The following is a 27996-nucleotide window of genomic DNA, read 5'->3' as shown; positions in this document are numbered from 1 at the left end:
TTCAGGTCAGCTGGTGTCGTATATGGAACTTAAGCCTAGCAAGTGTTTTAGTGTTAACGGTGTCCAATATATTGCTGACAGTTCGCCTTCTTCACACGGAGTGCTCCCACGGGACATCCCCCCAACTACCCGCCCCGCCGCAGCCGCCTCTACAACAACCCCTCCAGGCTCTCCCCCTAACACCCGCACCTCCCCCTGTCCCGTGTATTGACATCTACGATCAACGCCTTCTTAACCAAACGGAAGACAACGTTTTCGGGGGCGTCAACCTGAATCTCGGACGATGGGACTCAACGCGTAGCTACAAGATGTTTGATTTTGCGGTTGTTGGGGAACAATTCGCTACGCTGTCAGACCAGTTTAAAGTATGCCTGGCCACCCAAAGCTCGCTGGAGAGGCTCTCTTCCATGGCCCAAGTAGCCCATCGATGGACGGGCCCCATTTCAGCGGCTGTTTACGCAGCAGGAGAAGAACTAGCGATACTGAAAGCGTATATAGGATATTTAAGAAGATGTTATCCCGTAGTTAAGTCCAGAGTATCTTTTCATTTGACGATTCCGTCAGCAAAGCCTGCCCAATTCTCGTTCGCCACAACTTCAACACCAGACCCTACAGTTTTCGATTGCACAAAACCAGAAGCGACACTGAATCGTCTGTTGAAATATCGTCTTCCGGAGACTGCCAAATGGCGACTGAAGCACCCGTACCCTCAGAACCATTTGAGGAATTTGGCGCGGAGAAACTGCCAGAGTTCGTACGTATTCTTAACCGACGTGGATATAATTCCCAGCGGTGGGCTGACGGAATCGCTGGACGCTTTCCTTCGACACGCAAAGTGCCGAGGACTGTGCGCCTACGTAGTGCCGACTTATGAACTGGACGAGAGAGTTCGCTTTCCGAGCAATAAAACGGATCTTATCCGACTGGCCAACAAGGGACTAGCCAGACCGTTCCACCACAAGGTGTTCATTTACAATCAGTTTGCAACTAATTTCTCAAGGTAACTTTTCAATCTATTTTATATATTATTATTATCATAATTTTTATCAATATTTAGTAAACGAAACATTTTTATTTTTATAATTAATATAATTTCTATATCTATTGGTTGGTCGATAAGAGTACATGCGTATTATGTATAATATCTATGTACATAATAAGCCAGTACTCCGCAACCTTTTATCATTCATGGGACATCGACGTTCTTCTCAAAATTCTGCAGCACACCAAAAGCAAAAACGTACAACATTGGATTTTTACTCTAATTTAATTTCATAAATATACATTCACAAGAGGAACGATCCCTAGGCTTGCCACTTTTTTCTCAAAATGCAGCAATTTCTCAAAAATTCTATCTCCCAGTGAGACAGGCATAAGCGTATAAACCGTTTTCATATTTCCCATCAAGATAAATTTAAGAAAAAATACTCTTTTCTATTCACAGCCGTGAAAACTATTCTCGTATTCTAAATGCAACTATTCTTGTTCAAAATAGTCGTTTTTTCAAAAGTGCATTCTTCTAGTGTTCTTATTGATATATTCTGCACACAAAAAATAAATTTAGATAAAACATTTGTGTTGTCTCACTCTGGAAAACCAATCTAGCGTTCTGAATGCAACTTCGTGATAGTTGCTACGTATTATGATTCTATAGAGACCAAACATTCCGTCGTTGCGCACAGAACTTGTTCTTTGATTTTGCCTTATTGCGTTTCTGAGAAGGGACACATTATGTAACATTTTTTCGCTAGTGTGTCGTAGCTCACTAGTTGTGGATCACTCGTATAAATTTATTTATATGTTGATACCCTAATTATATAATTAGTTCTCTCTGTAGATATTATTAATAAAAAGGTAAATTAAAAGACATTAAAAGTAATATGCATTACTTTGCTTCGTTGCTTTAATATTCGGCTTCGTCCACGACTTAGATTGACACATGTGGAATTTGTGGAACAATTTAGTGTGCCTTTGCTATATTTTTGACAGTTTAATGGTCAGTTAGGGCTCCATAGCTCATACTGGAAATAACGTTATTGCTAAAAGTACTGCTTTTAGATTTATTGTAGATACAATTGGTTAAATATAAAATACTCGACGCCAGAGCTCTCCGCACCTTCCGACGGTTTCTGCTCTGGCTTATAGTGTAGATCTTAGATTATAACTTAACCCCAATGCCACCGAAAAGTTTTTACATCTCATATTAAGTTTATGTAATAAAAAAATAATACCGTAGGTCCCTAACTATCTACTTGAGGAACTTATATTTATCTGCTCAGTCCATAGTCAGTATTCATCCTAAGAAGTCAATAGGTATATTATAATATACGAGATAACATCTGATTTCTTTTACTTGTCTGTAAATCGGTCAAATTTGTTGAGATCACACTTCTCGGGAATATCTGTTTTGAATACCTTTGACTTTTGTGTCATTTTTAAAACTTTTTGAGATTTGTCTAGTTAGTTTAGAGATTGCAAATCCGGAGCCGTTTGGGAAAATCGTGAAATGAAAATCGCCAAAAACTTTTAAAACAAAACAATATTTTTTTCAAGTAGTGGACCATAATAAAGAAATTAGAATCACGTTTGTTTGCTTTTTACCTATTTACATGGTGTAACTATGTTGGTTGTTGTGTTAACAACTGTTATTTTTGTAATATTTGGAACAATATTACAAAAATACTGTATTTATATTATTTATATTGTCTGTTCTCATGAAATTGCGTTATTAATCTGAATTTCATATTTCAAAAATCCGAATTTTTATTCTACTGTGAATAATCCGATTATTTTTAAATTCGGATGGCAATCCATAATCTCGCCTAAAAGTTAGTAGGTATAATAGCATAAACTTCCATGGCGTAGTTGCGACTTTGTTAAATATTTATTGGATCCTCGAGAAAGCACCGACAGCAGTGATACCGATAAAAGTGAATTACTTTTGGTCGGACCGGCACCTCCTCCCCATCTCTCCCCCCTGTAACAACTATTCCCCGTCTAATCTCCGGGCTACTAATAAATGTATGAGGTGCGCTCGTTTTGAAAAAGTGTACCTAAGACTCGTTTGTTCGGATTCACGCTGACTTGTATTGTGTGCAGGGATGCTCGGGTGACCATTGCGAAGAATTTGTATTAAAATTTCAAATTAATACATTTTGACGGCCTCCGTGGTCGATGGGCAAGGCTCTAAGACAACGAATATGGAGGTCGCGGGTATCAAATCTTATTTTCAAAACGTGATGCCTATAATATATTTGTATTGCTTCACAATTCATTAAGTAAAAATAATACGTAGTATATTTGCGGCATGTATGGTAGAAGATGCTCTCAGTATCGCCCTGGTGAGAGACTATCATTCAGAATTGAAACGTTGCGTGAATGGCTTTAGGCTTGTTCTGTGACCAAATTTGAATTGCCACGTACTTTTCGCCTTTCTCTTTCCCACATCCTTCCCCTCCCCACTACCTTCAGCCTCACAATATACCCCAAGTGCATATTCCATAGTCTCACTGGCTCCAGTGAGTTATATTAGTAAGTTTCGACCGTACTTTTGATTCTTGAGTAGGTATAGTACAGGGTTTTTCAATAAGAGGTGTTATTTTGATATTCAATCGTAAAAGATCAATGGTTTCATTGCTTGTGTGGCATTTAGCGCCGTCTTGTTGAAAGAAAATGTTGTCCAGATCAATACCTACCATCCAATTCCGGCCATAAAAAATTATTAATCATCTCTCGATAGAGCAATCCATTCACCGTAACTGTTGCTCCAGCCTCATTTTCGAAAAAGTAAGGTCCAACGACTCCGCCGGACCATAAATCGCACCAAACAGTCACACGTCGAGGAAAGAGAGGCTTTTCAAAAATAATTTTTGGGTTTTCCGAGCCCCAGATGCGACAATTCTGCTTGTTGACGAAGCCACCGAGGTGGAAATGGGCCTCATCACTAAAGATTATTTGCATTCATTTGATTCACTCAAGTGAATTTTAATAACTTCAATGCGTTGTTGAAGCGTGTATCGTTCCATTTTTATTAATGGGGTAGTTTCTACTTGTCAAATGTCAAAAAATAACAGCTTCAAAAGTAACATCTACCGAAATGGCGGGCTATTTAAAATAACACCTCTTATTGGAAAACCCTGTAGTTAAATTTTTCGTTACTTTCGTCCAAATTATCTCACATTTTCCCCTTGTTGCTATATAATCGAGGCTTTCAAGATAGAAAAATTCCAAAACAATTAGTAATTAAAAACCTTCACTTAGTTTTAACCACTTTAATTATTTGTACAACCGACATGTTTCGTGAGCAAAGCTCACCTTATAAGCGTTAACTTAAAACTACTATTTACTATTTTTTTAATGATTGACTAATGTTTATAAGACAAGGTTTTTATGCATAGTATAAAGTTCTATTCCCGTCAGAGGCATTTATTTTTTCTCGGGAGATATTTTCAATTTGTATTGATATATTATACTATTTACTAATTACCTACGTCACAGTATATCATATTTTTACTTAGATTTTGATTCGTTAAATGACGCAGCGAAGCGAAAAAAGGTGCGTTAACTTAGACATTTTAGACATAACAGGCTTTGCATATTCCATAACTCCAGAACACGCTATTCTATGGTTTTAGTGGTGGATCAAAGAAAATAACGACATAATATTATTAAGTTATTCGAAGGTCCAATATAAGTAATCTTAAACCTTATCAGGTAATTTTACCTTCAGCATTAATGTTTCATCTTTGCTGCCTGCGGTGGATTAGTTTTGGATGTTACAACCCGCAACGTAGGCCATTAAATCAGAAATACATAATCAATAATTCGGTACTTAGCTATGTTATCTGATATCACATATCATGTTTGGTAAAGCATCGTAATTCCTAATATCAGGATGTTTGGAAAATCAATACGTTGAGGTTATAAATATCATCTAATAGTTGGTACCAATAGTTGGTCTCCAATAGTTGGTACCATGCAGCGGAAGTGTAAAGTACTTCGAAAATATTTAAATAATTAATTATTTGATAAAGTTAACCGAGTTAATTTCGTGATACATTGCTAGAGTAAAAAAATCAACTTGTTGATTACTTGACAAATAATTTTACGAACTTTGCTAAAAGATCGCTTATTTTAAATTTGTTAGCAAACGCGCAGTGCAAAAAGTAATCTGGCGGTTGAAATAAGTACCTGACATCATCACACAGATTTAATGAAATAACTTTTTATTTTATTATTTTGAATTATGGAACATATTGCACTTCACTACCCCAAAGTTCTTAGAAAATAAGTATATACTTAGCAGAAGGTAGACATTTTGTACACAAACCACCTTCTGGAATAAAATCATTATTATTGACTGTTTTCCTGTTTTGACTAGACCTCGTCTGTCTGTATTTTTTTTGTTTATTCCATGTGCGGTCAATCCTGTTAAGATGTTAGCCGTGTTTGATAGTACAGTTTTATCCCGCCATAGCGCAATAGTGTTGTGACTGTTGCGAGCTGTCAAGTTGGAGTAATCAACGTTACGCGAAGTCTACTGTTCACAGAACTACTAGTTGTTAAAATCCTAACTAAATGGTACAACCAAATATCACAAAGTTATTGGTAGGATTATTACCAACGTATCGCAGTTGGCTATGCTTGCATATTCTGATTCAATATGCACTGAATTAAAACCTTGGAGGAGAGGTTGCATCGGAAGGCGTAAGTAAATGTAGCACGTGACTCAGCTCACATCCTCCGGAGTCTCGCGAGCCGACCTACCCTTATCAATAATGCGCCTAAACGGCAGGGGAAATATCACACAAGGGATGCGAAAATCCACTTTTCACTCGAAGAAACAGCCTGTCCGTCTTTCCGTCCCTTCCGGGGATATTATTCTTGAACTTTTGCAGGCGAAGAATATTGATGTGAAGTACTTGAGTTACATTGACGGCACCCGATCACCTCGGAGCGAGATTCTTTATAGTCTATTTCTTTCTTTGCATAAAGGAGGTTGAAGCGCTACCTTGTTTATTACTCAGTAGCGTATTTCAATAAGCCGGGTCCCTTTTACTGTTGGATATGCGAGAAACAGAATTTTTTTTATTGCATCCACATACATATATAATCGCATTTGGCGATGGGATGGACTTTATGTATGTTATCTGATATCATTATAGTCCATTATATATATAATGGAGCCTTAAGTCCATCTCATCGCCAAATACACGATTGATTGTCAATAATGTTCATTGTCTTTTAAAAATCTTTATTAAAATACTAGCTTTAATAGATCGTTACTTACCTTGTGAGTTTCAAGATCATATTAAATTATTTAACATACAAACAGACAATGCATAATTTTTATTATTTTTCAAGGCAATATAATTATATACCTTTAATATGCAGCACCACGATCATTGGCGATGGATATATCGTACATATAATTTTTTTTAATGTTATTGTCTGATCTGGTGGATAATCTGTACGCTTGTTTGCCAAGTTATAAGTGTTTTATAAGAAATTATTCATAGTTATTATTAGGATAGAGCCTTAGAAAAAAAACAGCGCTCTTGATGTGATTTTTCATAAAAACGGTACTTCATAAATAATCCAAATACTGTTGCTATTATTATAAAATTTTGAGTACTACAAAATTGTTATGAAAATGAAACATTTTGTGAACTGAAAATTTTTGAAATTCCGTACAGAACAAAGTTGTGCAAATTCCACGACGTGAGTTTATCGTTCGATATTTTTTACCAATTAATTAGCTTACCGAATTTCTACATGATTTACGTTTAAAATATTGTTTTGGCATTTATTGTAAGCATGTACATGACTATTTAGATAAAATAATTAATAATTCATCGTTTTGCTTACCAACTATTCATTATCTTCAAAGAGTTACTTCAAACACCATCTACAAATCACTAATACTTAACCTCATTACCATTTCAAACCCTATTTGTTCCCTCACATAACTACTCGCTTTACATATAAATCATTCTATCAAAACGAAAACAACCGTTGGTTTGTTATACTTAAAAAATGAATTTATATCAAATACGAATGGAAAATCTCCAACCCAATTTATTGTTATTAACAAAGTATTTTCCGATTTGATGTAATGATATTCTTATTGTTTGGTTTTATGATCCTCTACTAATACAGATAAGTCGCGGTGGTCGAGTACGGAAGTGAAACGAAAGTAAAATAAACTAAAAAAATGATTCCGTCGAAAAAATGAAATGTCGCTGGCACAGACGTCATTACCGATGACAACTGTTGAGAGTTTTCTCGCCTATTTGCTATATCGATCGAGATTTCTGACTGCATTAGTAGGATTAATAAGTTGGACGTAATGGACGGTACCTGTCGTTAGAAAGATGGAAAACGCTTTTTTTGATGATTGATTAATGTATTCCGGATGATGTCGGGTACTTAACCCAGCGTGAATGAGGTGAAAATTGTTACACTAGCTATGAGGCGGGTAGGAGATACCCAAAACTTTGATGCCGAATTTTGGATACTATAAATTGTATTTTGAATTTTTTTTAGGATATTAATAATATTATCCATTCAACAAGATGAGTAAATAATGTTTAAAGAAAGACAAACATTCCTGGGTTGCGAACAACCTGACAATATTTGAAAATCTACTACTACCGCCATAGAAAGCGGAAAATATTGCTTGTGTTGTGATGGAGGACTTAACTACGCATGGGTGGGACCAAACGCGATGCCAACTCTAACACTGACCGGTCTAGTGTTTTAGATGGAAAAGCGTTTTTTTTAATATTTAAATAACAAAGTATCTATATATGTGTCTATGAGTTTTGGTAGCTAACATTATTTCGTATAAAATTCTAACAAAATTACAACTTCTTTGGTTAATCAACATAACTACAGTATCTTCTAATTATGAAAATTGAAATCTAAAAATACATCAAGGAATAGTATTAACTATAGGAATACTAACACCGACCATGTGGTCGGGTATGACGTACCCAAGTCACCTTTGCGTACGTGTATCTCCCACTCACTCGATCTCCCGGGATATGCATGGCAACAATAACATCAAATAATCTGCGTTTAAAAATTTCTCGGGTATGACATACCCCACCTCGGTTAACCTTTTCACTTTTCACGTTTCGACTAGATATCTATTTTTCTTAGTAATAAAAAAATGTTTACATCATTTTGAAAGACTTCTGTGATTAAACGATCTTACACAGTCGCAGTGCAACTTAATATCTTGTTTTGTTATGTTGGTTTAGCAATTTTTTGTTGCAAGTATGATTAAATATGTTTTTGAATTACATAAAGTATTGATTTTTTATAATTAAAGCTCTTTTTTAAGCAGTAATTTTGATATTAAATGACAAATTGAATAATGCTAACAACTTTTTATCTCGATTTTCACAAAATAATACTATTACGCTAATGATTATTTTCACCACGTGATCGAAAAACGGTAATATTGGTTTTAAGAGAAGTAGTTCTGTAAACAGTAAGTAGATTTCGCATGATGTTGATTATTTAGACTTGAGATCTTTTGCACCCTGGCGGAATAAAAGGGTACTATCAAATACGGCTACCATTAATTCAATTGACCGGACACGGAACAAATAAAACTTTTCAGATACGATCAGTCAGTATTTTTATTGTCGCAACCTCTAAGTAAACGTGTTTTAATTTAACAAGAGATATAAAGGGTTTCAACATTATTTATAAAGAGACACGATGTCATCTCCGTAGGGGGCGGTTCGTCTCACGCCGCGCCGGGGGTATACGGTAACTGGCAGTGGTAGGGGGCTGAGTGGACCGACTCTAGTCATGCCCGCCCCCGGAGAGCGGCGTGTATATATCACGGGAAATGGGCATTACGCGGTGCTTAACGAGAAATAAAATGACAAATGTGGCGCGACTAACAAATATCTACTCTCTCTATACCGGGTTTGAATGATGGGGTGCAACCGACTGAGAGGGCAGAGATAGCCCTTGCTCATTGCGCGCCTATCTCTCAATCTGCCAGTAATTTTTGTGATATTTTTTCATCCTTTGCGAGGCTTACGAGAGCTTTGTCCGAATAAAAATTGTTTTATGGCTTGTTGAAATAAAACAAATATTTTTGGTTGGCTCGCTGAAATGATTTGTTCCTCTTACTTAAAATGTTAAACACTAATTTTGACGCATTTATGGTCGGCATTTTAATGTCCAGATTAATGTTAGCGATGGCTGTTTGTTCGGTATAGTCTGTAAGATATGCTAATTACTGTAATATTAACGTTATTGAGTGATGGACAACTGTAGGGAAACTTTTGTCATTCTAAACTAATCTGACTGGGCAAATAGAAGAGTTCATGAACTGTGAATTACATTTTACAAGACTGCTATAAGCTGATGGATAATTGAATAAGAGTCATTTTCACGACGAAAAATACTGTCGTGATTAATTTTTGAGGTATTATCCCGTGTCGCGCTATCTCCTTCTTTAGACAACGTTTCGAACAGCGTTACCGTGTCCATCATCAGGTCAAATGTGTAATGCCAAATGTTGGCTAACGAATGAGGTAGTGCAGCACGGCACTATACGAGTACTACAAAAACAAATCACGAGGATGGATAATTATTTATAATGACAAAGATTGATGGGAGAAGATAGAAGAAGAGAGCCAAAGATTTTACCTCTCCTCTATAGAGGTTATTCACTAATGACAATGTCGCTGTTAATAAACTTAACTAACGGGTGTAAAAAATGATTTATTTTTATCGTATCATAAAAAAATATTAACACTGACATCACAACGTACCAATCATTTTCCTTTTTGCATATTAATTGTCGGCTCACTTCAAATAAAATCATAGCGCCCTCGAACACAATTTTGACTAAAAGCTTTTCGAGGGTCTTCAAACTCATACTTCTTTTACTTCTTTATTAACATTTAAAATCCTGTAAACTGCTTTGTAGTTTGTCAGCAGGTGCATATTGCCATCATTTTATATTTAACATTATACAATTAAAATATTTTCAAAAGGTACCCATACAATAATAAATACAAATATGAAATTGATTATGGTAAATAAAAGCGATAAATCGAGAGTTAAGCTTAATATGAACAGTTAGATCAGTAAGTTAAATTGATAGTATAGAATAAATACCTATATCAAGAAACTTTCACATGGTGAATAAAAAAACAGCCGCACCCATAAAAATATTTTTTATAGAAAATACGGCGCGAGTGTGTGTGAGCGTGTGTATGTATGTACGAAGGTGTTGAGTGCCCTCACGCACGGGAATTTGAAAATATATCTTGCTGTAAATGTCGAGCATTAAATTCAAATTTACCTCGGCCAATATTTTTCTAGGGCCTCCAAACACAAGTTGCTCTCGGATTGCCTGCTTCGAATTTCATCCTTGTACGGTCTTTGTTTATGTACCTGCCGTGAGGTATTCTTATACGGCGGGCTTTATTATTTTCCCAAATCCTTGTTTATTGCAGCGAACGGTAGAGGGCGCTTTTTGTTTTATTGGTAGTTCCATCCCTTGCCTCACGGAGAGGGGGTGGGGTTGGGATGACGCGGCTGCAATCTTAATATTCAAAACAGAATACGATTTTTTATGTTCTAAGTTTTTATTTGAAAAGTTTCGCGCTAATATCGAAATAGCGGCGTTGATCCCCTGTTGGAGAGGTTTTGTTAACTATTTTATGTTTCATGTATTATTATGTATATATGTTTGTCATGTGTTATATATATGATAATTATTTGTAGATACATATTTTTTAATTTATGCGATTGTCTCATATTATTTGCGGTTTTGATATTCTTGTTATTCTTGGGACACTGCGGTAAATAAATAATAGGTAAATCAAATAATTTAATGTGAAATGTTATGTATTTAAAGAAATCTGATTTTCAATTTTCTTTTGAGAATACTCAGCATGCTTGTTTGGAACCTATTATAACTCCTAAGTATCGTTTCATATCAGTAACATTTTTAATAATTTCACAATCACTTACAAGTTTTCTCTCACTGCGTGTCCAATTTATCAAAAATTTTGACTTTTATTATTATTTTTATTTTTAGCCATCTTGAAACATTACTCATTATTTAATGAAACGATTATTTTTTTTATTTTACTTAACTTGGAAAACACAAAAAACATTCGAATTCAAAATAGAAACTACCTGTCTGAAGTGAATTTATTTATATTGAGTTTAAACAAGCTTAAACATATCTAAAATTAAGATTAATGCAAAACATTAAGAAAATACGAATAAGAAACATACGTTTATTTATGCCTGTTGTTAATTAACCCTGCTTATTAAAAATGTGTACTTTCACTTGTATGTCTTAATACTATCTTACCCATAAGGTTGGTTTTAAGTTTGACATAATTTTTTTTCATTATCCGCTTTTGGGAACTGACCTCTGATTTAAAAAAAACCCACACGCCCTTTCAAATGTTTGCCAGTAATAACTACTAAATGAGAAACCACAAAAGCACATACTAAAACTAAATAATTTTGCGTCTCATTTGAAATTGACGATAGCCTGGAGAAATCTGGCTTGTGAAATTCTAAAGCAGGGTGAAATGACTAGCGGTAATCAAATGAAGAACAAGAAAGCGAGGATGAACGGAAAATTCCACCTTTTATTTTACACGCAACTTCATCTGCGTTGCAAAAAGGCAGCCCAAATTCCGCTGAATATTTTTTTTTGAATCGCAAATTTCACCCTGCGCCACAGCCTCCAAAAGCTTGACAAAATGTTTCGTGAATAGTAAATAAGGGATGAACCCACAAAAAATCTCGTGGGCCTAAGCTTAGAGTGTGTGGAAATAAAAATGAGCTTGTGTTGCGTATGATTTAGCGATGTACATGTTTTTGTATTTACCCCTGACGTTTATGTGCCCCTCGCCAAATAAATCTTTGACCGGGTTTTATTGCTTTCGTAATAAATAAATAATATTTTATTCGCTCCGGAAATTGTTTTTGATATACGGATAATGTAACGTTCGGTCATATCTTTAACGGATAATTGAACATAATGTAATACTGAAATGGCGTCACTCGTTTTTAGAAATAAATCTCCCAGAGCTGGTCGGCAGAAGTCTATGGCAATGCGCTAAGAATCTTGTCTCGGGCTCAAAACTGTATGCTCGACGATTTTTTCTAACACAAATGTTTTTATTTATTTTTATTGAATTGAATTTTTTATTTCTTATAATTTATTTTACTTGATACGATTTTTAGTTAATTTATAATAATAAATTATATGGAAATGAGGTTTTCATCGTAAATCTTTATCAAATACTAAAAGATGGCGGTCAAATCTCAATTTGCGAAATAATGCATTTAGGTAATAAAGCGAATATATGAAGCGAGTGTGACCAGTAGAAGAAGTCGGGAACCCCCGAGGATGACACGGCATGATCAAGTTAGTAAACTAAATTGTTGAACCGGGCCATGTAGAGCCAGAATACACTAAGTTATGAATGAGACGATGTATGAATGTGAATGAAGCAATGCGTATGTGCCAAGACAGAGTTATTTGGAAATCCGTCCTCCCTGCGTACTCCTTTAAGGAAAATGCGTTATGTTTAGTTAGTAAGTTAATTTACTAATTATGTTGGCTATTTATAAAGGTTATTATAATTTAATTTAGCATCCTGTTCCAGATTGGAGAACACTTATTAATTGTACCCATATAAAATTGAATAAATGCTACGTCGGCTTATTGGTTTAGTGCACGACCAGCAATCGGAAGGATGCGGGTTCGATTCCCGTTGGCGGCGTTTTTTTCTTCAATTTATATGTTATGTTTCTGGCTATCAAGTGGTGGTTATCCTTTGAGCTTTGCATAATAACCTTGTCTTGTAAGCTTAGGTTTATATTTAAAAATTATATTCCTTATTCTGAACAAAGACTGCCATTTCAGTACGGTTTTTTGAGGATAACGTAACTATATTCAATTGCAATATCAATTCCATTCGGGGACAACATTGATTACATATGGAATATATTCAATGGGAAATAATCAAAGGACAAACAGTACTAAATTACACAGGTCATGTAATCACTACCAATATAAAATATGAAGCATAAATACAGCTTTAAAAAGTTGGTAAAATGGCCCCAGTGGGTACACATCTTCGTTTTCAGTCGGTTACTCTTGTAAATTAAATTTATGTTGCCGTATCAAAAATGTGTCATTGTAATGTTCGCAGAAATATTACGGAGTAAAATGCTTACGACTTTAAAAAAATCTGGATTAATGATATTTTTATTCAGAGTTGCGGGATATATATCACTAGAGCGGCAGAAAAATATTAATCGTAATAAAATCTAACATGTGAACTTTTATTTGAACTTCATGTTTTATTTATTTTATCATAAAGAGTGTACGCCAGTACTACTTTTTTAAAAAGAAAACGTTTTGTTTATCGCTAGAAACATCACTAACGTAGAAGCTTTTGAGATATTTCTTGAATCATAATTATGGTTTTCTACTTCAAATAACTAAACTAATGTAGTTATTATCGGTAGTTTTTCCACGTTCGAAATGAAACATCGGAATATTTTCACGTTGTATAAACCTACTGCAAATACCTACAGGCATAGTGGCGGCTCGTGACTTTTGGATGTACTAGAGTGATAATATTAAAAAAAAACTGGAAATATTGATGTTGTTATAGCCGAAAACTTTTTGCGAAAATTCGGTTTATTTTAATGAAATTTTCAGGAAATCCGTGCAGCGCATGGTAAAACTGAAATTATTTAAAAAAAATCATGTTTGACTAAACAACATCAATAATGTGGAATTTTTTAAATTTAGCACTCTATCACTCTCAAAAGTCACGAGGCAACACTGTTAATCATACTTACGATGGGTTGTTTCACAGAATTTGAACAATACATAAAATTTCAAAGTTGATTTTCAAATTCTGTAGAGGTTCTATTCAAGTGGTGTATTTATTTCATTATTGGCCAGTTTCTTCACAAAACTGAAATACTAAGGGATTAGAACTTTCTTCCATGTCCTATAGATAACCTAATTTTCTTATTATTTTCTGTCGGTATATAAATTTCTTGCTTGTGTACTTTCGTATGTGTGTAGAGTTAATATTAAAAATAACCTACATGTACTTCATAGCATCATGGAATGTTTTTTTTAAAGATAGGTTTCGTTGAATTAACGTAATCGGTGATTTCAGATGGCAGACAACTGGTGGTCCAGGCGGCTTGCCGGAAAGTGCCGACACTCACATAAGCCACAACGTAACCAATTTTGAGTTTCTCTATGAACCTTTTTACGTGGCGCCTGACACCGTTCCGCAGCACGACGAGAGATTTGTCGGATATGGATATACGAGAAATACGCAGGTTAGTGAATAATTATATACTTTTTAAACGTTTTAAGATATTTTATTGAACTTATTCATAATATTATATTTAAGAAATACGTGACCGTAGTAAAATAAATTTTAATAACGAAACTTGTGATAATGATATCCTTATAAGCTAAAGGTAATAAAGAAGTTCAAAATATTTACAATATATGTCATAATTTTTTTGTGTTTAATTCGTAGAACTCCATGTAATTTTTTTTTTTTTTAAACTTGATTAAAATAAAATTATTAAGTTTTTGTTAGTGTTACAGCTGTTTCGGCTTTCAAGGCCATTTTCAAACTGTGGTTTTAGCCACGTTTAGACGACTTATTTATATGATTCTAATTTACCCCCTCCCAATTTAAAATGATTTATTACCGGTTAAACCGATTTACTGAAAATAGTTGTGACAATAGATTTCATATTCCATGGGGGGGTTTCGAAGTCTATTTTCCCCATATTAATGTTTTCTTAATTGTTTAATAATGATGTAGCAGTTATTAATTGAAAAAATACAGGTAACATTATTTTATTGAAGAAGAAGATAATACTAATAAACTTAAAAGAAATAAAACAGAAAAAAGACATGGAAAAAAATGTAAAATGTAAAATGGTCTCAACTGGGAATCGAACCTACGATCTCCGTCTTACTCGGCCATTGGGGCCATTGAAGTTGCTGTTTAATTACAATACATTTATTGTTCTTGAGTTTTTTTCGATCTTTAATATAATCCGTACCGACAAAAAATAACCATTATTTTCAATAGCGTTTTAAAGTAAGTGGTCTTTCTGCTATGTATGATATTTTCACAAAATTAATCCGTGAAGTATGCAAGTAACTATTTACATAATATAATGTGATGATATCGACTGTGTTTGGTCAAACACGTAATTCCACAATAGCAATTTTTGGAGCATCTTAAAACATTTCACATATATTTACACATAAACATATATATTTTTTTAGGCAGGTAAGTAGATACTCACTACAATGATAATTTTTATTTGCCTTTGACCTATCCACAGTTGGAAAATGATGTTATCTTTAATAGTGACTGGCTGCTGACACCGTAAAAATCTCATGTACGCCCAACAGTTGAGTTTGGGAGCCATATCTGCGCTGGAGCACCACAATAATAGACAAATCTACTTGATTATCTGCAAAGGAGGGCGGTCCGTTTGATTGAATATCTGTTGTTAAATATTTAAAACACAGACGCAATGTGATCCTGAGTCTGTTCTATCGGTATTTTAATTGAGCTTCTCTTAGAAGCTAGGAGCACTGATCCAGGTGCACCCGTGCACTTGCGTGAAATTCGACTAACTAAGTCGGCTCGTATCTGGAACGAGCTACCGGCATATTTTTGTCCTCCTAGATATATTATGAACCTCTTCAATACCCGAATAAATACATCCATCCCTACGGCCCCTACCTTAACCCGCCTCACAACGCGGCCCGACCTGGTAGCGTCATATTTCCCGTCTTTACACTGTATCTACATATAGGGTCGATCTTATGAGGTATCACTTGAAAAATAAGCATATTTATTTGATTAATTCAGTTGTGTTAACTATTTGGTCTACATAGAAACAATGGTAGAGCAAGTAAATTATGATGTAAAATGCGTTTAATTACAAAAGTTTGAACAGTTCAACGGAAGAATTTTTATGACAAAATACGTAATTAGTGTAAAAAGGGACTGCACTGAAAACTATTATGGCTTAAAAAAAATATATTCGCATAGTCCAGTGGTAACGCATTGGACTGCCATTCCGAAGGTCGCGGGTTCGAACCCGGCGTGCGCAAATAAATTGTATTTGATTAATTTGTGATATTTCACAGTTAATTAATTAAAATAATATATAGTATATTTGCGGCACGTTCCAGAGTGGAAGATACTACCAGTATCGCCCTGGTGTAAGACCACCATTCAGAATTGAAACGTTGCTCCAAATGGCTTTAGCCGTGTTTAGTGACTAGATCTGAATAGCCAGGTACTTCCCCACCTTCCTCTTTCCCTTCCCCACTTACCTTCAGCCTCACAACATCCCCCAATTGGGGATGCCATAGTCTCACTGGCTCCAGACGGGAGCAGTTGAGACTCTTGTGAGGTATTCACTATAAAAAAAAAAAAAAATATCAAAAAACGCTGATTCAGAACATATTGGTTTTATTACATGTTATTGTGCTTAGAATTTATACGTCGTTATTTAAAAATGTATAAGACACCATGTCATTTAAACACACCGTTAAGTTGGCACAACTGAACCTGAAGATTGACCACAACCACTACATAAGTAATAAATCTATGGTTTATCTATGGTAGGTATTATAGAACGTATGCATTGGCACTTATGGTCACTGGTCACGTACACAAATATTTTTAAACATTTGTAAATTGTTTATTTAATACCTTATAAACGCCCTTTTTAGGGGCTTTTACAATATTTTTGATATCAATTTACTATCCCGTCTCTTAATCTAATAAAGTTCAATATTAATTACATCGGAACGATTTGTGTAGGTCAATTCTGGGTCAACCGTTTTTGGCAAATTGTCAAGTAATTCTACTGGCAATATTCATCTAGAAGGCCATTTGATATTCCATTGTGGTAGAGGTAGTTGTTTTCATAAATTAATTTTCAACTAATAACTTCATATTTTACTCACTATTTTTGCGAAAAGCTTAATAGTATAAATGATTTAATGTTGATTAATACTTTATTTAAGATTGTGTCATCATATTTAACATGTTTAATACTATCGAAACCTTTCGGTAGTACAGGTGGCGCAAAAATCTTCTCTTTAATTTTGAAGGCATCAATTTTGTTTTGTAAATAAAAATAATGGGTTTCGGGGATTCGAGTTCTGTAGTGAAAAAGTGCGAATTTAATTTAATTTCAATTTAGTTTAGTTTTATTAGGGCGATGACATACGTAGTAATGCAAAATCATGTGTTTTTGGTTTGAAAATTTGGTCGCCTAGAAATGTTTCAGATGCTTTAATTAAATACTGTGAATAGAATACATCATGACCTTTGAAATAATCGAGTATTTTTTAGGTAAGTCTTTTTATAAGCCCAGAAAAAACTAATGTATAAGGCCTTTGAAAACTGTTTTAAAGTTCGAAATCTCCTACTTATGAACCCATTTTCGGTTATGATTTTATTGTATAATGTGTCAAATTAAGTTATTTATACAATGATCGAAAAAAAAATTATGCCTGAACATCCACAAAATAAAATAAAAGGCAATTTTTGGACATGTTTTTTTCTTGCATAAATCAAAACAGGCGGATTGTGTTAAGCGGGAATTTAAACCTTATCGCCATCTACGTAAGGGTTGTTATTGATAGCGGCTCAATTAAAAATATTACACGAAGTAGTGCATCGCCTTAAATACATCTACTGAATTTTACTTTTGTTTTCGGGAATAAATGAATGCAAATCTTGGGACCGGAAATTAACCGACTTCCCGACATCCGATCGAACTGAAACTCGGCAGCTAGTTTCGTTGTCAATGACATTGCATTCAATCAAAAATTGTGGCAGTCACATATACAGACGCAGATATGTACGAATTTCTCGGCGTGCGCAAGTAAATTTTAATTGAATAATTTTTGTTGTTTCACAATTTGTTCAATTTAAAAATATATAGTATTTGCGGCACGTTCCGGAATGAAAGATACTCTCAGTATCACCCTGGTGTAAGACCACCATTCAGAATTGAAATGGGTTTAACCCTGTTTAGTAGCCAGATCTGAATAGCCAGGTACTCCCCACCTTGCTCTTTCCTATTTCCTTCCCCTCCCCACTACATTCAGCCTCACAAAAAAACCCAATTGGGGATGCCCTGGTATCACTGGCTCCAGACGGTTGGGAGCAGTTGGAAATCTTGTGTGATTTCAAATTAAAAAAATCATCGTAGCTTCTTCTATCTTATGTTTCGTGTTGGATTAGGTTCGTGAAATTATTCCACGCATTGATTGTCAATATTTTGAAGTTTTTTTCTAATCAAAACATTAGTTAATAGTAAAACCAGTTTTTCAGATTGTTCTGTTAAAGACGGTTATTTGTGATTTTTCCTTACTTTTTTTAGGTTTATTGCTCGGATTGTTATAAAATCATTTTACCCTTACGATTGTAAAATGATTTATTTGCGAGTTGCGAATTGCCTCGTATGTCTGAACAAAGCTTTTAAAGTATCGAGTTGCAGGATGATTAGTCTACTTATTTATTTTTTAAATGGACAACCCAAAAATAAATAACAGAATGAATGTTGAAGCTGACGCAAAAGAGTTTCCGGCATTTCCGCGCTTCTGGTGTTTTCAAACATGTCGACATACCCCTGTCGCGCAAAACATCCGGCTTTTCAAATAATCCGATTGTGTGCACTAAAACTGCAGGTCAAACTAAACTAAATTTTATTAATTCACATACCAATTACACAGATTCCGCTCGTTAAACCCGAACTTAACTTTGCGTTTAATTAGTGATGCCGAACTTTTCAATTTACAAAATGGCGTCAGTTTCACAAATTGATTTATAGGAATATTTGAACGGCCTGACGCTACCATCGCAAATACCCACGTAATCCCAAAACACAAAAAAGACCATTATACTTCTGAAATAATTCAGTGTTTGCAAAAATTGTTATAGAAGTAGCCGATGTATGTTTGCTCATTAATTTATAATAGGAAACAAAAAGTCATCAAAAAGGTTAAATTAATATATTCATACATTTTTGTGTTTTATAATTCAGAAATTCAGAATTATCATTGTTACAATGTTTTCTCTACTTGTCTAGATCATTAGTACCTAATTCATTCGTACAGGTTCTTTGTTGATACACGTTACTTAAAAAATTACAATTTTTAAATTTTTTTGTCGCAAAATGATAAGAATTGTGTTCGCGAAGAAGTAATGACACAATAGCAAACATTTGTAGTTTTTTAGCAGTTTTTTTCTTTGACGGCCTCCGCGGTCGAAAGGTAAGATTCTATACTAGCAAGCCGGAGGTCACGGTTTCAAATAATAATAATAGTATATTTGCGGTACGTTCCACAGTGGAAGATACTCTCAGTATCGCCGTGGAGTATGACCACTAATCAGAATTGAAACGGTTTTTGAAATCGCTTTGGCCGTGTTTAGTTACCAGATTTCAATAGCCAGACCCCACCTTCCTCTTCTTCTCCTCTCCTTCTCCACCCCATTACCTTTATCCTCACAACATATCCCAATATGGGATACCATAGTCTCACTGGTTCTATACGAATGGAAGCAGTTAAGTTGTTAATTTTGTACGGTTTCACATAAAAAAGTCCCGGGTTTTGATAATTCCGATGTGTTTGTTCGGAGCGTTTTGGAAAGAAAATTTTTTAATAGTTCTTAAAATTAAAATATAATTATTAAACATTACATTTTTTGTGAGACCATCACAAACGGTATTTAAAAAAAATGTAAAAATACCCCATTTGTATCTTATCATATTTCAGAATAATATGGTAAAGTGAGAAGTGTGTTTAAAAATACATGGAATTTAATATTTTCTGCCTACTTCTTGGTAGGCACTTGATATTAAATAAGTAATTACTCATCCACAAACCTTTTCTTTAAAGATACAATTTAACATAACATCATAATTCATTATTCTCAACGAATATTTTGTTAAGATTATAATTACATGAGAGTTTTTAGTAAATTTATTGAAATGAAATTAACCACACAATGAGCTTTATTCATTGTGTAAATATCTTTTAAAATTAATTAAATTTGCCTAGCCATGTTTAATTAATAAAAAAAACATCATAATTAATTTCGTCCTCATGTTATTATTTTAATTGCTAGGCACGTAAGTCCGACCGTCTTTTTCTTCAAAAGGAGTGAAATTCTAATTTTAAGTAAAAGGGTCTGATTTTAATTGGGAAGAAACAGAAAGTTGTTTTTCCACGTTGAAATTTATGTTCTTATTCACATTATTCAGTTTTAACGTTTTACTAATATATTTTAGCCTGCCGTGGTACATGTCGACGAGAGATACTGAAACAGATTTATATCTTTTTTTTTTTTTAAAGATACTTATAGCATTTTCTTGGTGAAAGCCCTGAAGAGAAAAGTTGCTTGATATGGCATTCGCCAAGCAAGAACCACGAACGTAAGATATGATTTTGAGATTCTCACGGATAAAAGTATTAGAGCGATAAATTTTTGGGGTATTATGTTGTGTTGCACTACCTCCTTCTTTAGTTAACGTTTCGGACAACATTACAGTGTCCATCATCAGGGCAATTGTGGCCATAAAATCAGTGTGTACTTAATAAACATTACCTTCTGAACAAAAAATATATATGCAAACTGAATAATATATTTTGTATCAATAGGTATAGCAAATATTTAGTGATGATATGAACTAATTTATTTATTTATGAGTTTAATTATACTATATTGGCCGTAAAATAATTAATTTTTTCGTGATTTTATAGGAAATTTTACAATTTTTTTGTAATTTAATGGTAATTATTCAATAATTCAAAACCTGCTTTGTAAATATTACTAAATTTAAATTTAAAACAAAATATTGTAAAAAAGTGTTTTTTTTTAAACTTGTGTTCCAAAGTTAACTGGTGGTTTGTAATTTAAATTTAAGCTAATCTATTTTTTTTTAATTTTTATATTTCACTATACTTAGATAGTAGATAAGAAAAGATTTTTTATTATTACCATGAAATTACAAATAATTTCAAAACTTGTCTATAAAAACGTGAAATATTGATTTCTTTACCGGCCTTTTTTATAATTTTAAACAAAAATAAATAATGTGTTAAATATCACTTTAAAAAATAACACTTCAAATTGGTGGGGTATTTTGGCCTCAAATCTAAATTTAAGTTTTGTATGAAAAAAGCCTCGCAATTATTCCCCTTAAAAAGTGTGATTTAATAAATAATACAACGCTTTTAAAAATATTTTGTTTCCATTCTTTAATTATTATTATTTTGCTAACGGACTATCATTGTCCATTTATATTCATCAATGTCCATGTCTATGTGTCCCACGTAAGGAACATTTTTTTAAACTTCCGACTATCAATATTTTCTGATAATCAAATTCTTTCTTGAACAAATAATCTATTTTATTGACCTGTCGATTGGTCTTATTTAAATTGGCGATAAGCATTTTTTGAATCGGTAAAGATCACACTTCTCGACATTATTACGAAAATCATATCATTTATAAAGCATAATTGTTAAAATTTTGAAACTGCCGCATGATAAAAGCATACTATTTCACCTATTTCTATCTAAGTATCGACATATTTAATATATAAGTATACCCGTATTTAACTGATATTTTTTATTCAATGTTTGATACAGCTTTGGAATAGTTATACAAATGAAAATACTCTGTGGTATATGGCGAAAAATCCCACAAAGCAAAGGCTGTGCGTGGGTATAATAATAGATTTTAATATCTTGTATATGGTTTAAGTAGAGGCATAATATTAAAGTGTAAATTTGAAGACAAAATATATAAATGAAGTTATCTCAAATAAATGATATGTGAAATGTAAACCAAAAATAACATTAAACTAATGTTTTAATGATATTTTCACGTTTCATAGATATTATTATTATTCACGAGCATCAAATATGAGCAATTGGATACATTTTTTATTTTTCAGCAATGTAAAAACTTCCCTCTCACTATTCTTTTTCTGTATCACGCACTTTAATGATATAATGAAACAATTTTAAACTTTTTTCTACTTATTTTATTTTTTGACCGTTTCCAGTCTTAGCTTATTTTAGTCATCTTCAGACTGGTGAAAAGGCAAAGAGGTAACGCTCAAAAAATAAAATAAGTGGAAAAATGTTTGAAATTGTTTCAATATATCATTTAAATGAAATTCCACCACGAATTGTCAGTATGAAAAATAGAAATAGCCTGCAATTTGTTATTTATCAATGCACATTTTTTTGTACATTATAAACCTATATTTTATAATGTTTAATGCGATTTGAGAAAACGTTGTTATTTTTTTTCTTTCTCTTTTTTTTTTTTAAATAATATATACACGTATATGCAACTATACCGTGAATTATGCCCATTTATTAAATTTTTTTTTTGACATAAACTTTATTTTTTTTGTTCTCTTCCTATCATTCAAGAAATCATGTGCCCACCAGGACGTTGACAGTAAAAAAACTTAAATATATATTTTTTCAATACATCACTATCAAAACAAATTCGGAATGCGTCGAAATTAAATCCTCGCCAGCCCTTTCTCTCAATGGTGCCAAACTCGGTCTGGTCCAACAGAGCTTTCCATAATTGACAAAAGATTCTTTGCAAGTTTCAGTGTTACTTTTTCCGCTTCGGAATCACCTCTAATAACCGGATGGTGACATTAATTGAGTGGAGCGCTCGATGGTTTAGCCGTTTAGCCACTCACCCGTGGAATATACGGACAGAGCTGGAATGGAGTATCTACAAATGGATATGTGCACAGGGCACTCTCGGCACTCTGGGCAGAGAATTTTATTTACATGTACAATTTTTTTGATTTCAAGTGCATTGTTATTGCAATTTTTTAAATGAAAGTTTTGAAATAATTGAATCATTAGCAGGGAACTTTTAACAGACAAAAACATTTTTCCCACTCTTTATTTTTTACGTACGGGTAAGTGTATAAAGGTTTTATTTTATACAAGTATAAACATATATTATCACTCCAGCTATGGGTTACGGATATTTATTATATTATTTAATTGATATCATCCTCAAAATTTTAATATGGAAACATACTAATATTAACTGCTTACTACGGTTTAAGGCCAATGAATCCAGCTAGATTTCGCCGTTTATCCCATACTTTTGGCTCGTGACTATTGGGTTCTTAGAGTGCTAATATTACAAAAAATGGAGTTATTAATGTTGTAGCTGTAACGATTTTTTATTTATTTTCAAAAAATGGATTTTTCTCTTCAAGCTCTTCATACAAAAAATTGACTTTTATAAAAAAAAAAAAATTGTTTTCAGCTACAACAACATCAGAAATGTCATTTTTAATAATATTAGCACTCTAGTACATCCAAAAGTCACGAGCCGCCACTGCTTTTGGGTTCTATAAATTTGGCACATTATGGAAAGCAATCGCTCAAAAAGTTTTTGTATACTTTCCATAATATGCCAAAAATCATTCGAGTGTATAAATAAAAGTATCACTAATTTGCATGAAAGATTAAAAAGATTGATTTAAAAAATTACGCAAATATTCGGTACTACACAATATAATAAAAGACTTTTATATTTGTTTGGATAAGGTTTTTTAAAAACTTTACTAACATCACTATGTTTCATAAATATTATCAAAATCTTTCAAAGCAAAAGGTTTGTTCATCAGGAAATATAGTATACTCTTATTATTATACTTTCTTTCATGATGAAGAAACCTTTAGTTTTGAAACATTTTGAAAATTTTCATTACAAATAGTGGCGTAGATAAAATTAGTAAACAAAGTAATTTTTCATTTTTTGGAGATTGTTTTAAATTTAGACTAAAATCGAAATATTATGTATATAAGTTGATAACACTGTTTATCGATCCTGCATTGACCATCGACATTTTCAACATCGCTTTTACAGACAGTTCCGCAATTATGTTTTTATTTTCCTTTTTAAACTGTATTTTACGTGTAAAAATTTGATATTCATTGAAAAAATTATAAATACTGAATTAAAAAAAATAATAAAATATTTTGACACATCTCACAAAACAGTAAGACTGCCCCCATGCCCTTTTTATTCTTATCTTAGCTCAAATTTGTAATATTATCGGTAATGCGTTGGTGTAATCGGTGTATAACTGTTTTATGGAAAACATGAAATATGTGACTCTTATCATAGGATTATTTGAAATAATATTTTTATTATTTTCACACAACATTTTTAATTAATTAAATCATTCGGTTGAAAATTATACCGAATCTAAAATAAAATGTACATGAAAGATTTCACTGACTGTTGATTTTCAGATTAAATCATTGGTTTGTAAATTTACGCAAATATTAACAGAATGCCGTATTTAGGTAAATTAAATAATATAAACTAACTTTCAAGTTTTATTGTATTATGTTTTTTAAAATATACGCTTTTCTAATATAAATTGAGTCTACGACCAAAACCACTATCGCGATTGCTTTTTGGGCTACTATGCCGTATTGTGCAGCATCTTTATATAGCCATGCAATTAATAAAAAAATATTCGCGATAACCTAATATATTTGTCGTACCAATAAATCCTAGGAAGACTCTTATTCTGATATCTGAGTACATATAACTGCTTTAACCTTTAACCTTATGAAGTTTTTCAATCTAATTCCCACAAATTCAAGTTCATTCGTCAATATGTAAACATAATCAAAGTAACTTTAATTTAATTGTTTACACGAATAAATAATCAGATATTGAGAATTCCCATCAGAAAAATGATAGTCGAAAATGTCGCAATAGTGGCCGAGGTTAAGGGGCCCTTAATTTAGCCCTGCACCTTTACGATGGCGGCCTTAAAAGCTTTCGCTCAGACATACCCTGAATGGATGACAACTGGCTCTGACGTCTTAATACCTGCCTCCTCCGCGCTCCGACGCGGTGAATAGTTGCTCTAATGTGCTCGGCTTTGGAGAGCGCTTAATAAAGTGAATGCCCCGGCGCTGCGTGGGAATCGCTTATATCTTCAGCCGTTCACCCGTACTGAAATAATGGCAGATTAAATTTCTGGTCATTTGGATGAGAAGGTATGATATTATTAAATATTAAATGGAACCGGTAAACCCCCATCCTAATATCTTTTCTATAAATAAAAGACAATGTCCGTATTTGTGTGCCTCACAGACTCAAAAACTACTGGACGGATTTGGCTGACAATATCAAAGTTTGTTCTTTGTTACCATCAGGGATGTTTAGATGGTAGTTTGTGTGGTGGAAAAGTCGAAGATGCTCGAGGAACACTTAACGTATTATGTCTGCACTTTTTTAAATTTTTATTTATTTATTTTACATTTTAAACCAGCAGGTCAGCAGGTACATACAGACAACACTTCATACAATGATACAGTTTAGTTAATATAACACGGTTAAGTTAATATAACAGAATAAAAAAAATAAGAATATAAAAATATAATATAAAAATATAGTTGCAGTAAAAACGTTTTATATCAGACAAGTACAATTTATATATTTATTATATTTAGCATACATAGGTAGGTACAATTTACTATATATTTTTTAGTTCCATTGTGAATTCCAATTAGCTATACAAGGACCTCAGTAAAACAGCAGTCTGTGTCCAATAGTCACTTTCTTAGATTATATTTGACATAAGTGATACATAAGGCATTATTTTTGATTGACATTAGTAGATTATTAGATATCTTGGGCACAATGTAACAAGTTGAATGAGACAGTCGAATTAGAGGCGATATAATGACGAGTTTTAACAGTAACAATATAAATTTCATGATACTACATGAAATGAATATTAGAAAAGTCGGGGACGCCCGAGGAAGACACAAATCAAATAATTTATTATTTTTGATTCAATGAGGCATTCGTAAATAATGAAGAAAGAGGTGTAATGGTAAGAAGAAGTCTAGGTTGCCCGAGGAAGACATGTCACGATCAAGTGTAACAAATACTTAAAAAAAAGTTTTTTTTCATAAAACAATATTAACACTAGGAGGATTAAAAAAATGTTTCCAACTTAGTGAATTGGTAACATTTTAAGTAGTCAACAATTTCATAGTGATTACGTGATTCAAGCGTGAGATAAATTGATGAACGTTTATATTACATGTGTTTCTTATTTGCGTCGAATTGATTAAACAATACCTTAATGATGTACAGTATATAAGTACACTGACATGAAATCATTAATTTACAGTATAATGGGTACAGTGGATGTTGTTTTTTCTCTATACCACAGGATTTGATTAATAGAAACGTTGATGATTGTTTACGTTGTTTTCTGTTCTGTACTCGCGAAACCATTATATTATTTCTGTGACAGGACTTTTTGTTTGATTGATTACAAATACTGTTTGCGACAGTTTTATTATCCTTGCCTCTTGCGGCCATTTCTGCCAGTTTTAACTGCTTGATTCGTATAGGAAGTTTGCAATAAAAGCATTATATTAAACTACCAATTAACAATATCAAGAAATACTTCTGTGATTTTTGATAATAACCGACTAAAAATGTGTGAGAATCCATCCTGCCCCCAGTTTTGAAGTTTCTCAATGACGAGAAATTTCAATTTAAAGCTTAGGAGGGTGATTTATTGTATTTCTGAAGCTGAAAATATACGACGGAGACAATTGGCCTTTTAGATACGGTCTACACTAGGACACATGCGACCAAGCCGAGCGGTGCCGAGCCAGGTCAGTTAGAACTTGTGAACTAAAATAGTAAATTTGTTCGTAAAATAGCATATTTTTTCACAAATAATCAACAAAGCTTTATTTAAAATTAATTTTGTATTTAAAAATAATACAGATAAAGGAAATAGTTTTTTTTTTAAATGCAGGTTGTTGAGGGACGTTCTTGACTTATTTTAACCAGTGATTCCTGACATCATTTTGAGTAAAAATGTAAATGAAATTTTGGAATCCGGTGATATTTGTGATATATATGCATATATTTTTTATTATAAATATTTTTTTTCAACTTAAAACCCAAAATCAGTAGGTATCGGAAAATTAGGATCGGGGTTAGGGGTTGGTCGGTTATTAGGCTGAGTGACCAGTACATATAGAAGTTTTTTTTATTGGTTGTAAACAAAAAAAGAAACAAAAAACCTTAAAAAAAGTCACCGGATTCTATAACTTCGTTTTCATTTGTAACTTCAAATAATGTCAGGAATCACTGGTGAAAGTGAATGAAATATGTACCTTAACACCATATGTATGAACAAAGTTTTATTTAATTGTAGGTACAAGTACCAATTAAAAAATAATATAATTATATTTATTTTATTTTTACAAATATTTAAGGATTGTATTATTGTTTGAGCGTAGCCCAGTCCTATTTTAACTTGACCGTTTGGCATTTCATCTATCTGTTAATTTGTTTTTACTTTCCGGTTCCAGTTCAAGATAGTGGCCGTGTTGGAAACTGAATTTTTATTTTATAATGTAATGATGTGAAGACCTTTGCACTAAGCAACTTTTTCTCAGAAGAAATAACCTATAATTACTTGTATTTAGGTAACCGTTGTTAGGATTGATCTTTATCTGCCCGATTATTAATCAAGTGTCTTGTCCACAGAGCTATCAACCTCCTAGAAATATTCTTTTTGAATAAATACCTGCTCGGAAACATTTGAAATAAAATAACCCTCTAAAATCTGATTAATTTTCTTCCCCAAATAAAATAAAGAAGATATTATAATATATATACGATACTAAGAAAATTTTCATTTTAGTGACTACCGTAGGTTTAAATAGAGACTTTTCAGAAGCCAATGATTCGAAACTCAATTTGGTCACCCAGCCATTGTTATGCTATTCAGAGAATTCCATCCTATTTAAACCTTTGCAAAGTCTCTATTATTGGAAGG

The 27996-nt window shown here is 33.1% G+C and overlaps 1 protein-coding gene across 1 annotated transcript in view; it reads left to right on the top strand.

The window, feature by feature from the left end:
- The window catches only part of LOC149423575 (helicase POLQ-like), a 256916-nt gene that overhangs the window by 35745 nt on the left and 193175 nt on the right, over positions 1-27996 (top strand). Inside the window, exons 14-15 of the mRNA XM_089631648.1 lie at positions 6-1000; positions 14208-14376. Coding sequence (XP_089487774.1) covers positions 6-1000; positions 14208-14376 — 1164 coding nt within the window. The remainder of the gene's footprint in view (positions 1-5; positions 1001-14207; positions 14377-27996) is intronic.

This window comes from Hesperophylax consimilis, chromosome 5 (assembly GCF_061612785.1).
Source record: "Hesperophylax consimilis isolate HC1 chromosome 5, BYU_Hcon_1.0, whole genome shotgun sequence".
Classification (NCBI taxonomy): Eukaryota; Metazoa; Arthropoda; class Insecta; order Trichoptera; family Limnephilidae; genus Hesperophylax; species Hesperophylax consimilis.
This window is presented reverse-complemented; position numbering and strand designations above follow the sequence as displayed.